This window comes from Brachycentrus maculatus, unplaced genomic scaffold, assembly GCF_059751285.1.
Source record: "Brachycentrus maculatus isolate JH-2025_06_01 unplaced genomic scaffold, ASM5975128v1 h1tg000057l, whole genome shotgun sequence".
NCBI lineage: Eukaryota > Metazoa > Arthropoda > Insecta > Trichoptera > Brachycentridae > Brachycentrus > Brachycentrus maculatus.
In genome coordinates, this window is record NW_028280811.1 from 1,030,170 (window position 1) to 1,044,939 (window position 14,770).

The 14,770-nt window shown below is 31.0% G+C and overlaps 1 protein-coding gene across 3 annotated transcripts in view; it reads right to left on the bottom strand.

Annotated features, from left to right (window-relative positions):
* The window catches only part of LOC148311753 (phospholipid phosphatase 2-like), a 74,197-nt gene extending 60,695 nt beyond the window's left edge, over nt 1–13,502 (bottom strand). The window contains exon 1 of one of the 3 annotated variants that reach the window (XM_088278411.1): nt 13,219–13,502. In XM_088278411.1, the coding sequence (XP_088134537.1) occupies nt 13,219–13,302 (84 nt within the window). In that variant the 5' untranslated portion in view covers nt 13,303–13,502. Of the gene's footprint in view, nt 1–1,416; nt 1,967–13,218 lie in introns of those variants that run through there. The other 2 variants (XM_088278413.1, XM_088278412.1) reach the window with 2 other exon arrangements.
* Between the last annotated feature and the right edge of the window lie 1,268 nt (nt 13,503–14,770).

Here is a 14,770-nt window from a genome sequence, read left to right on the forward strand (position 1 = left end):
AAATTATTTAAAAAATATATTCTAGACGAGGCGGAAATCGGAGTCATATCGGAAATGAACGTACCTACAGGAAAAATGTATAATCACATGTTTTTATTTTTATTTAAATGAAAAAAAAGCTGTGAGCAATTATATTTAAGTGGAATACTGTTTTATTTATTACTATCAGATATTCTTCAAATTGAATTATCTTAATAGATATGCATCGTTGATGATTAACGTAAAATAAATATATGTATAGGTTATCCATTCATCTATAAATAAAACAAAGAATCAATGCTCAAAAAATATGAAGAAAAAAATGTAGTGATAAATAATAAAATAATATAAACTATTTTTTTTATGAAAACCAGGGCCCCATGGCTCTGTTCCTTACTTTATTACATTTGAATTTTATTAGTATTTTTAATACCACATTTCTGTTTATTAGTATTCTTTAGTATTTCCATTTACGTAGTATACCTTTATATTGTATATTAATTGATTTATTTATTGAACGGCTAATGCCTTTAACATAATACATGTGTACAATATCTAATATAAAAATACACTAATAGAGAAACAAAAAGTCTTAAACATAAAATAATAATAAAATAACAAATAGTAAGCACTGGTAAATACACGTCTCCTTCACACACTATGAGCGAATTAAATTACACCTTAAATTACTTTAAAAAAGCAGAAAGTTAAAGATTTATGTTGGTACCTTAGTACGTATTTTCATTAAAAAATAATAATTTATTTTCCCTGAAAGAACAAATGTTTTTATACAAAATCAGTGTAAATTGATATTGAAACCAACATCATTTAAAAACATGATTTTTTTCCATCATGTTCTTTGATGTAGTATTAACTTATTTATCAGTGAATGTTTTTAAAACAAAGAAGGAAAAACAAATAACGTTGTAAAATAATGTCTTTCTCTTTGTCTTTATGTTTACATATAATAATGATTTTTATCAATTACATTTTTTGTTTGTTGAAATTGGCATGTTTGTATTGTATATAAATAGGCATGTATATATGTATGTATATATATATATATATATATATATATATATATATATATATATATATATATATATATATATATATATATATATATATATATATATATATATATATATATATATATATATATATATATATATATATATATATATATATATATATATATATATATATATATATATATATATATATATGTATATATATGTAAATTCTTCTTTTTTGTTTTTATTTAATTTAGACTTAATCTGACTATTCTGTTTGAAATTATTTTTTTAAATGCTTTATTTTTACTATTGATTTTCAATGTGCGTATCTTGTAAAGTTAAAATACCATAATTACAGTAAGATAAATACATTATGTTTTAACAGTAAAAGTTCGTGCATTTCTTACAATTTAATACTTACATCCAGGAAACCGGCCAAAATGATGCTCATTGCGGACCAATTGTTTGAAATAGCAAACTAAACACAACACACTATACGACGGTACCGAATTAGTGAGGAAGGATGAAATGTGCGCGCATATAATTAGTGAGACAGGTGCAAATCTACAATACTTTCTACTCCACCAAACTAAGTTACTACAGGGATCTTCTTACCATGAGAGTGAATTTCACGTGGTCCCTATCCATTATGGAAAATAGATCACAGAACAAAACAATACAACCGTTCAGAACTCAAACAGGTAATAAAGTAAAGCCGTGTCAATTTTCTGTTTAAATATATAATATCTAGCGAGTTAAGGCAAGATAAGGATGTGAGTAATAATTATCGGTTGTCTATGAACGAAAGATAAGGCTAGATGAGTCGTGCATACTAGTGTGTGGGTCCACTTTTTTATTTGAATTTTAAAATTGTTCGATCACAGAGTTCGCGCGGGAAATCGTGGTGAATCTGTCGCTAGTGGCAACCCTCGCTAGAGCGGTGCGCGCCGACCAATCGACAGTCGACAACTGAAGAACAAATCGGCATCGGGTGGGTTACTGGTTACTGGATATGCTGCGTGTTCCGTGTTCCCGTCAGGACCCTTCCCCCGCCTCGGGACTCGGGACGCGGGCTAATCTGCGCCTGCGGCCGCTTATCACTTCCTAGTCGAACCGTAAAGCGTTCTCCGCGGATTGACTTGCAACTTGCTAAGTACCTACATAATTCCAGCTTGTATGCACCTAATAGCGCAAATTAAGCACAAACGAAGGGGATTTGAGATCGCGATGAACGAATTATATAAATCAAATGTGCAACTAACACACATTGCATTATTTATTTGTATATTTTTTTAAATAAAATAAAATATAAAGTATTAAATTTCACACATTGAAAGGTATCATTCGTACCATTGACAGGCGCCGTGGGGTAGTTGGGTAGACGCTCGACTGCGAAACTGCCGTCGCGGGATCGATTCCCACTTATGGCAAAATACATTCAAGAAAGATTCATTGTCAATTAGTCTGGGTATTTGTAATGTATTTATCACATTTATATTGAATATCCTTACTTTCCTACCAGCAGACAAGCCTCAAGAAGTAAAGGCTTTGCGGGTTATTTCTTTAAAAATAACAATATATGCGCAATATATTGAGGATATAAGTTTCAATATAATAAAATATAAAACTCTTAGAATTTTGTAAAATTAAAAAAAAACTTAATAAAGATAGAAGTCCGCATCAAATGACATAAAAATGACGTTTACTGGTAAGATTATACGTATGCGTATGTATGTATGTATTATTTATTGCAACGGATGACGGACTATTTTTTCTAGGAATTAGTTGTACGTATGAACGACGAACATTAAAATTAACAGTCACAAAATTACTATAATATTTTTAAACTGTGTTGTGTAATATGACGCGTCACAGTAGGTGACTGTTAGTTAGACAATAATGTCATAGTTGATAGAAAGTAGCATTGTTCTTTAAAAGCAAGAAATTATTATTCGTCTTCGGTACATTATAGCTTATAAGTATAGATAATAAATACTAACTATTAATTTTTGATACCTCTACAAAAATGAAGGAGAATATAGATTCCTGGGCATTCATAGGGCATATGACCGACATAGGCTTAGTTAAGTGATCACTTTACACACGTGCAGCATTCACCAATTCTACCCATGATTGACAACCACACTACTCAAATTTTTGAAACTTCTAGATATGTATATATCAATCAAACTCGTAACGCAGTATGCGCGAGTTCATAAAATCCATCTATGGTGGGATTAACAAAACTTTCATTGAGCAGAGACTCTTTTCATTTGTATTTGAGGTCCAAATCCTGGATTATATTCACATACTTGAGAAATTTTGATTGAAAATTATTGACAATATTTTGATTGTGAACAGGTATTTGGACACACCGATCGTCGATGAATGCAGACGATTACTTCTAGCAAACAAAGCACGTGGATTAGTGGTGCACCTAATAGGATATATATATATATATATATATATATATATATATATATATATATATATATATATATATATATAAATATACATATATATATATATATATATATATATATATATATATATATATATATATATATATATATATATATATATATATATATATATGTATATTATATATATATATATATATATATATATATATATATATATATATATATATATATATATATATATATATATATTATCAATATCTGGTCACTGATCCGATTCCCGATCACGAACACATGTACAACATGTCAATGATATTATATTATATTTTTAATAATCACACACAACAACAAAATATCGATTAATAATTAATAAAACGCAATACACATACGGTGATTGCTTATCGTTTCTATACTGAACTAACGACGCCGCTAGAGTCAATAGTAAATATTATGACATATTTAAATATTGAATGAAATATCAAATTCATTCGCTTATTCAAGAAATAAATTCATTCGCATAGTTAAATTTAAATATATATTAATAAATAACTACATTGGTCTCTTCTGAGCTTTTTTTAAAAATTCATCATTTACTTTTGTAAAATGGTTTTGTGTGTAGGCAAAGAAAATCGACATGTTTTAAATATAATTAAATATGCCGGTTATCCCGCCTCTGCAATGCAGTGGTTAGCGCGTTTGACTACCGTGCTGGACAGCCAGGTTCGATTCCCAGGAGGGGGGGTGGTAAAAATAAATATTACTGATTTTTAAAAAATTAAATACTTTTTTAATATCACCTAGGACTGGTACCTGAATACGAATAAGGGTTAGAAGAAAAGAGGAAAATATATTGTCTCTCGTGAGACAATATATTTTCAAAAGAGGAAAATATATTGTCTCACGGAGACGATTTGCAAATTGTGGGAAGGAATTTACGGACAGCCGATCACATGTCGTCAGTCCTACAAATATCCAAAGTTTTTTGTTTATTCCCTTTCCATAAATTGCTTCATTTAATATCAAGCATCTTTAAGAAATCGTTCAAAATATTCTACCAGTAATAATTTCAGAAGATTTTTTTGTTAATTTCTAAAACGACAAGGCTCTTAACTTTTGTTTTTTTTTTATCAAACAAGTAATTAAATTTTAAATACACATCTATCAACATTATCATAATATTTATTGTGATGTCGCTTTATTGTAAACGTCACATGTAATGCGATCCCGGATTCTATAAAAACGAAATAGCAATTTTAAAATAAACTGTTTATGTTAAATAGGAAATGCATCGATGGGATATTACTTTTAATTTCGCCGACCTAATACAGGAAGGAAGCGGTTATATGACCTCATTCGTTACGTGGAATGACTTAGCCCTTTTGAACTGCTTCATTTACCGAGGACACTCACAATTCTCAATCAATTTCTAAACGATTTTTCATTAATTATTTTGAAAAATAACAAAGGATTATTTGCATGATATTTAAGGTGGCCGAGGACTTTTCTCCGGGGTCGTTCATATTGTTTATTTTAACATTTTGGTTTATTCAAGGCAACGTCGATTGTCAATATTTAATAAATATTGATTATTTTAAAAATTAAATACTTGTTTTATACCACTTATTGAGTTTTATTTCATTTCACACGACTAGTTTTGAAAACTACAGATGTTTTTATCGACAGGTGATTACAAAATGTAATATGATTATTTTTTAAAAATTATTAACATGTCATTCCACAAAGTTTATCCAAATCAATAAATAATATAATTTAAATATTAGTTGAATGACTGTATTATACTTAGCATTAGCATTTTATACCACAAAATCGTCCACATAACAAAAAAGACACATATTCGAAGGGATGGAGATATTGTACAACATAGAAGGACCAACCCGAGGACAAGGAGAGCTGACTCCAACAGTCTACAAAGACGACAAGTTGGCATGCAGCCAGGAAGAAAAAGTAATTTCCGACTGTCCATCATTTCAAGACTGTTCAACCAAAAGTGACTTCCTTCCTTTGGGATGTCTACTCGTTCCGATTCGTGGCGACCCTCACTATGCTTGATAAAGGCCCTTCTCGCATGACGTAGACCCCAACATTGAAAAAGGACCAACAGCGCAGGCCAAATGAAACTCGTAAATTAAGGACGTCTGAAAAAAGAAAACATTTGACCCTTGCAACCTCGCGGGCCAAAGGCGTTGGCTTGTGCGAACAGGATGGAGAAATTTGTGTGGTACAAGAAAACTGGAATAAGATACCGTGCACTTGTACAGATTTTAAGTGATTGTTTAATTTCCAATATACGAATAATCGCAACTTCATTTTCTTTAAACTCGCGTTCAACGTACTTAATTGAATTTTGCTTGAAACACTACTTTTCTATAAAAAAAAAGTTTTTCTTCGAAATAAATCTATTATTTTTAAAAGAAAAGAGTTATTAAGAAGCAAGTAATTTAAAATAAAATGTTATTTTTTTTTTCAATTTCTAAAAAAAGTTTTATTTCAATATATACGTAAGTATACTAAAAAAATGTGCGCAGACCACACTTTGATTCTCGCGCAGCCGGTCGCTTACTGAATTGGTTGTACTAGCAAACAACCGCAATTTCTCCCTTAATTGGAAAACTATATTTATGTATTTACTTTATTTCATTTTTTTTCATTGTAAACCTTGAAGGTTGATATGGTATAAACGGACATATTTAAAATCAAATCGTAATACCATTTTTGCCTTGTAATAGTTTAATACCAGGGGTGCGACATGTACACGGCTACACGCTACATATTGTAAAACTTAATACCTAACAAATCGCTGGCTGATAAATGTTTTCTATTATGGCTATTCCACCTGAAACAGGAAAATAGTCATTATGTAACCATGTATAAAGTGTTGTTTTTAGATTCCTACGTAAGTGGACATACCACAAATTATTTTACAGGCTGCTACACAATAAAATTCAGCACTAAAAAACTTCCCTTACTCATTTATAGGGGATTTACCATGAATCACCACTCAATACTCGCGTATGTATTATAGAGCGGAATGACCAGCGGGGATTTTTGAGTGAAAATATTTTTCCAAAGTGATAAAAGAGGCGGTTTTCCTACACCCAGCGGCGGATCATAGGTTTATATGGTAAGTTTTAAGCGCTTGTGTTATTATAACGCTTTTAAGAATGTTACCAGAGACAAATACAATGTGTAATATTTTATGATTACAACTAAAAAAATATAAAAAGTGGTAATTAATTTTTTTTCTGACTTTTATATATTTTTTAATAAAACATTGTTATTTCACTTTCAGCGGTGTTTTAAGGTTTGTCCAGTGGCCACTAAGCATTTTTGAAAAATATACGATCAAATATTTGTGTTCTAACAACATACACAAATATTTCAAATTAAATTCATTTTAAGGTAAGCCTAAAGTCTTGTTTTTGAAAATGGGAATGAAGTTGTGGTAGAATGGGGGTCGAACTTTGAGAGTCCACAACACTAAATACGGGACAACAGCCCGACTCAAATCAAAGGAACCCAAAGCTTATGCTTATTACGTAGATCAGATACTGAATGACGACTAGCATTTATTGATCAGGTACCGGATATTAAGGAAGAAAAAGTTATCTGAAAAAATAGTGAAGAAATGTTGCAAAATCGTTGAAATTTCACCCGCATAAAAAAAGCTAATTTTAAAATAACGAAATAAGAGACATATCATTTTTTGACATCTCATCAAAGATGAAGAGGAATATGGAAGTATAAGCATTTACGGGGCTGACGACCATATTCTAAGACTTATTATTACCGTAATCTATACCGTATTCTTCCATATTCGTATCATAAGACTTCCATATTTTTCTTCATCTTTGATGAGATATCAAAAAATGATATGAAAATTGACTCCTATAATTAGAGATAATCCAGATATGTGAACAAGTATTTGGACACACTCAAAATGTTGGAAATAAGAGACGTTTAAAAATAAAAATAAAAGAGAAATTTCAACGATTAACAAACAATAAATAATAGCTGAAAAATATTGTTTAATATCGACATTATTTTACAGAAAATCAGGCAAGTTTTAGGGTTGACAAAAAAATCAATAATTGACCTTCAAACGTTAAATTCACTAGCAAAGTACGTCTCCTTTCTTTCATTACCTTCGGCCACTTTCCGGTTTATTGTTAAGAGCAAGGAGCAATAAAACGCCCACTTTCTCGGTTCCATTTATATGCATTGTACATTGTCTTTTATGTTCACGATTTATTATGTATAATGGTAATGCTCTTTGACATCGTCTGTGGCATACAATATTATTCATTGTCTATGCTCATTTTGTTTAGCCTTACCATCTCTCTCTACAAACATGCTATCTCCCAATGGGGGAAATGGAGAAAATAGATTAGAAAAAGTGAACAGAAACCTATAATTCAACTAACACATCGCTCACTCCTTTCAAGAACGTCATAAATAAAATAAAAACTTGATTTTAAGGAGAACGTTTTTAAAGTTTAAAAATATAATACAATGTATTAAAAAGAAATAACAAGCCACTTTTTAAACTTTTTACTGTGCAACAGATCTTTTTAGGTAAAACCTGAAGGTCTCCATTCGAAAAATATTTAGTATATTTAAAAAAATAATTAAACAACATAAAAATATGCCTCTTTTGCTGGGATATAGTACTATTTCTGGGCATTCCGAAAACATGCATAATTGAAAATTTACGATTTTTGGTTTATGACGTTCTTGAAAGGAGTGAGCGATATGTTAAATTCTTCTTACCCTTATTCGTACCTAATAGAGCAAACTGATGTAGGACAACATATTCATGCAGCTAATCGTTAATAGGGTATTTGCACACGATGGAAATATCGAATTTAACATACTTTACATGCAAACGGAATGATTAATAATCTGTTTGTATTTGTAAAATAAATAATTCTAGTCGTGTTTTTCATTTGGAAATTCGCTTATTGAAAAACAACATTAGACTAAGTTGGTTATATATATAGGCACTTGATTTAATGATGATATACTCGTATTTGCAATGTTGTTAACTTGTGTTTCCACAGCGCACGTACCAATCATACGCACTGTCGTTGATACGCAGAAATCGCAAAATTCGCGCAAGGTAACTCAGGGATTCGATTAAGTTATGACGTCACGAATTGCTCTTGAATTTGAAGTGTACATATTAAATCCTTTATATATATGTCCTTTATATTTTTACGTAATTAATAATAATTTTACCGAATGGATATAGACTTTTTTATGTTAATTTATTTAGTAAAAAAAATATCAAAATACCCCATGGTATAAAGCAATGGTTTTACGCCTTAGAAGGCCTCTTTAAAAATTAAAAAGAAATAAAGTATCGTAATTGCCTTTAGAGGTAACGCAATATTTTTCGCAAGTTTTTTTTTCCAAAATCCCTATGTACACTGTACTTTTATACTGTAACATAAAATATAACTCCATCGGTGCGTTTTGCCTAGTCTTATGTTTCAAGTTGGAATATAATCAAACCCGGGCCTTATTGAATCATAATCAAACTTAATAATCATTGAATAGTAACGTATGAATATTAAAAACACAATTTTAGTCAGAGCTAATAACTGATTTTTTTTTCGTTGAAGAGAATACGTTGATACATGAAGTTTTGCAACGTGATAAGACTGATATAAATTATACATATTTTTTTATATTTATTTACCGCATATACAACGATTACATGCACCGACTAGTGCATTTCCTGAAAAAAAATGTACGCAAAAATGATAATTATCTGATTTAATGTGTCACTAACCCGTCACTGGCAATCAGGACGCCAGACACCCCACGCCATCGTACATGTTGTATTTCACAATATGTATTACATACATTAAAGGTAACAAACTGAGTATTACATTTGATGTATTTATGCAATCATTATTTTTAGTTATTATAGGCAAAGCTTTTATAATGAAAAATAGTACGTCATGTCATAATATACCTTAGAATTCAGAAGCATTTTGGTGTAATTTAGAAATAGGCGTTTTCCAAGAAAACCTATAAAATAAAATTGTAAAAATATCGGATAAAATCAACTTGTGAGAACTAAGTTTGTTGACAAGCGGTTGAAAGATAATGTCTGCCTGCATTAATTAGCACGGCTATCATCTTCGAAGATTGATTTCCGACTTAGTCAACACAACAATGTGCGTATTTCCAATATACTTAAACATGTTCCCTATATTGGCCTCCGATGCAAAAAAATCATTTAGCCTTCGTATAATTTATGACCTAAAATTTATTATTTTTTGCTGTGATATTAAATAATTTAAATAAAAGTACCGATTCCTGTTTTCCCCAACAGTGTCACCTAAAATTTAACTGTACTCACCATTATTTAATATATTGATCGAATAACCTTCGAAATAAAGAATTTTAGCTGTATGCAAAAGCTGAGCTTTCTTCTGTTAAAAAGAAAAATGAAAATTATAACAATGCATCGTCCCAATGTAGTTCAGCAGAGATTGATTACACAATTTTTATATCGAGCATATTATTGGTATGCCTAGTAGATTTTTACACGTATAGTTATAATAGTATAAGAAGGTAATACAGAAATACAATAGAACACTAATACAATACGATGTAAAGAAAGTGTTTATATAAAAATACGTATCATGCTTATACACAATACAATAATAACGAGAAGGTAACTGACACACAAACAGAAAAATGAAATGTGAGAAGTAATTTTTAAACACTAACGTTTAAAAACGGGCTTTAAAAAATTAACGGATTAAGAAAATCAGCCGTTATAGAACAGGAATTACATTTAACGATTATCCACAGATCAGGCGATTATGGGTGAACTATTATAGTGTAGGGACATTTTCAGTGATACAAATATAACAAACAACAGGCCGACATTACGTGTCCATTGAAAAATAACAAAACTAAAATCTGTCTGCGCTGTCATTTGTTTCAGTTTGTTAGAGCAAAAGCGAATGTGTATATATTTTTTTTGCATTTCAATTTGCCATTCTTTATGGTATCAAATGAAATGATTGTACGATGACAGATAAAAACAGCTGAATACAGCGTGTGGGAGTTTTATGTAAATGTGTCATTTACGCAACCACTTTTTCGCACTTGGTGTAAACATTGAATTAACTGAGTCGAAATGAGGCGCCAGTTGTTATGCTCTCATACCACATACTTATATGACTAACGAAGGTTCATGAAACGTGCATAAAATACAAAAAGTTAAAGACAACTTCGCCTACGGGGACTTCTTGTAGCAAGCTCGATTGGTGCTTTAGACGGCGGCAAACCAACGCACATCTGTGCGGCTGTTCCACATGCCTGACTAACTGGAAAGCTGGCGCTGAAGACATGATGGATAGCAACAGTCGCAGACACTGAGCGGCCACAACTAGTTGTGTCGCCGACACGAGAAGTTAAAGAATGCCAGTTTGAATGCCAGAAGAATGCCAGTATGTGGTGCGGAATACCACATCGGGATCAAAGACTCCTGGCTCATAAATAGTTACTAAATGAAGGACTTTTATGTAACAATGCCGTCCATACCATACAAAAAATGCAAGGCCGATAACCAAAAAAAAGTTAGACGACTCATTTGAATATTTCGCTCAATATTTAAATGGGTTTTCATGATATTCAATATCTAAAAAAATGTCAGGGAAGAAATTTTCGCATAAGAGCGCTTGTACACTACACGGAATTTTACTGTCCGGCAATCCGATTAGCATGAAAAAACGAATAATTGGCTTGTGCACTTGTCCGTCTTTCTCTGGATCGGTGCGCTCGATCAGTGTTCGATCACGGTACGCGTGAACTCGATTACGCTAAACTGTCGTGGTCACTTTTATTTGAAAAAAAACGGACTGCCGGACATTAAAATTCCGTGTAGTGCACAAGCGCGCTAACTGATTTATTACCAGTTTTTAAGGATTTTCCTTGACATTAAGATCTAAAGGGATCTTATTTTTTCAGGACCCAATTTCGTTTTTTGCATCAGCGAATATCTATATTTGCATGAATTTACTAATTCACTTTTCAGGAAATTCATTAACTTTCATGACTAAATGTTTTTCAGATTTGATTAATTTTTTGAGTCCTTTTTTCCTTTTTTAAAGGGCTTTTATTTTTATCGAATTTGAAATGATAAAAATAAAAGCCCTTTAAAAATGATGAAATCCTACGCCGTCGTACCAGGATGAGTCGCATACCTGCTTATGAGACATAGGGACGGTTCCGTGATGATAAATAATATTAAAAAAAAGTTTTTCTTTTTTTATTACAATGTAAATAATGCGTTCAGCTAAACTGCCATATATATATATATATATGGTAGAATGACTAGTCCATACAAAACATAAACTTTCTTATTTACTATTCCACGTACACAGCAGAAGTTTTTATTTGACTTTATTGATTATGTACCGAAAAATAAAATACGAAAAAGGCATTCATTAGAACAAAAGTAAAATTTTATCGATTAAAATGTATTCAAGGAAAAGATGTGGTGGGTATTTTAAAATATAAAAATTCTGATCGATTCACGATGACGTCGTTCGTTTTTTCGTCTTTAAATTTAAATATTAGGGAAACTGCGTCGTAGTCATTGTTACGTAAAAAACTATCAACTAGAAAATATAAATATATTTATTTTTATTTTTAAATACATATTTTTGTTTTATAGGAATATACCGACATATATTGCATAATTGCGTTTTTATATCACTGGTCTATTATTGGTTGGTTGGAAGATATTGCTTTTTAGCAATAAGCCCGCCAATGTGGTTTTTTTTTCTTCTGTACATGAAGTTTAAACAAATAAATAACCACGGGACCATAATCCGACATTTTTAGCACAGAATTTTTAGATACTTTGGAGCCATATTATGCACTAATTTATACATGAACACTTTCTACATTTTCGAGAAAGCGTAACAAGTGCAGTTCGGATAAATAAAACAGAAATAAAAAATGGCATACTCAAACAGCTTACACATTGGATCGGGGAGAAATACAGAATTTATTAAATTAGAATAATTAAATGATGAGTTGTTCTTGTTCCGTTGTCTAATGTGTCGTAAGAAAATTAGAAAACGGAACGTCTTTCCGAACGGTGGCAGTCTGGAAAGTTGACTTCAGTTGAAAAATTATTATAAAAATTAAAATAACATGTTTCTCCGGTTTTTTTAATAAATTCCACATTACTCATTGTATCTCAAAATTATAAAACACAGTAGTAATAAAATAAAGTAATTAAACAAGCTAGTTGTAGTAGATTCTAATCGGAGTCGTATATGTTTATGTGTTTCACGTTTCACGATTAGAAAGAGACAAAATATACCGAGAAGGCGCCATTGGTCACTATATGAGTCATCGCCATAGAAAAAGTTACGTTTAAACGACAGGTGAACCAGGAAATAAAAACGAGGTCCTGGATAAAAAATGCGGCCTTTTGGCATTGAATAATAAATATCTCGTTATAATCTCAAATCTGATCTATTTATGAATTTCTAGAAGCTTTCATCTTATAGTACCGATAATAGGTACCTACCTTATTTAAAAAAAAAACTTTATTGACAATTCTTTTGTTTTGACATTTCACATAACATTCAACTTTTTGACATTTGAAAATATTCAAAATTCAGGTGCAGATCTTTTACGTAAATATGAAATTTAAATAACTAAATTTAGAATTAATTAATTTAAATTTATCACAAAACAAGATAATTGAAATATATTTCAAAGTATAAAATTAATGTTTTACTTACGAATCCTTCATTTATGTTGATAGTATAAATCCCTATGTCAGGAGAGGATTGCACTGTGTTCATAATTATTGTTTTTATATACATAAATAACTGAAACACAATTATAACTTGCACTCCGAGCACTAAACACACAGTTCTTAACACACTAAGTTTACTTTAAACGTGTACGTATTTGACAAGAAGAATAAAAAACGGATATAAAATGTGGTAAAAATGTAAGCAAACTGGCGGATATTGGCGGTTGATATTAGTGCTCGCGGCCACCGCTAGGCGCCTTACCTGCCTACCTGGTCGTACTAACAATTTATACAGATCGCAAGCTTTAAGCATATGCATCTCGCAATCAAATTTATTAATTCCATGTGTAAAGAAAAAGAGAGCGCAATACAAAATTCGTTCTATCTCGTTCTAAGGAAATTTATTCTAAATAATTCTTTATTTTATCTCTTTTTATCTTATTTAGCATGTATTAGAGAGACAGAAATAGAGATATCAGTATTTTCCAAGAAACTTTCCATTTTCCATAAACTTCTATAGTAGTAAGCTTAGAGTACCTGGCTATTAAACAATGTAGCGGCCTTGCAAGGAGGTATGCAAAAACATACGTACCCTGCTACCTCATTCCTCGACAAACCTTTTTCAGATTTTTGCGCTTATTCATTATTACAATTCCGCGAATTATTTATGGTAGGTATCCGTCTTCATAGGATCCCAAGATTTACGAAATTCACGACCGGCGTCATTTAATTACGAATATTATATGAGTTTAAGAGGTACATCATGATGTTGAATTAATTGTTTTAGTTGTTTTTTGATGACGTATATTTTTCTACAACTGATTTTGCATTAGCCTACTGCAGAAAAGTTTTTTCTATGATATTTATTTTTCTTCTTCTTTTGATCATCATCCTGACCCAATGCTCCTTAGGACTACACATTCATACTTTTGCCTTAGCCTACTGTAGAAAAGGCATTTCTAGGATGTATATTTTTCTTTTCTTTCTTCTGAACATCATCCTCACCCAATGCTGCTTAAGGCACCACACTTCTGATCCTCATCCGCATACAATGGTGCTAGGGCACTACATTTATATTTCAACGTAACTTCACATACTGTTTTAGAGTTATATATATAAGGTATATTTTTCATCTTCTAGCATTTATTTAGACTCAATGGTGCGAAATAGAATTATACATAATCTCAATGGTCGTAAATAACTAATAAGTCTAATTAATCTATTTATAGCTTAGAGTACTTTAGTGGTTTTATGGGTAGATATATTACTTATTGAGAACATCAACCATCACAGTAACATAAGGAAAATTATGTTTCATATTCCAACCGTTTTCGCTTTCTTGTTGAATCTACTAGGCCAGAGATGGCGAACCTTTTTCGCAAGTGGGTCAAATTTGTTTTTTTTTTTTAAATAAAAAATCCATGTTGCGGGTCACATAACTCAACCTGCGGGTTGCAGGTTGAGTAATTAAAACAAAGGTGTACAAGTTTCATTAACATTAAAATTTGGTTAGTATTTTCATTAACTTTTAGCAG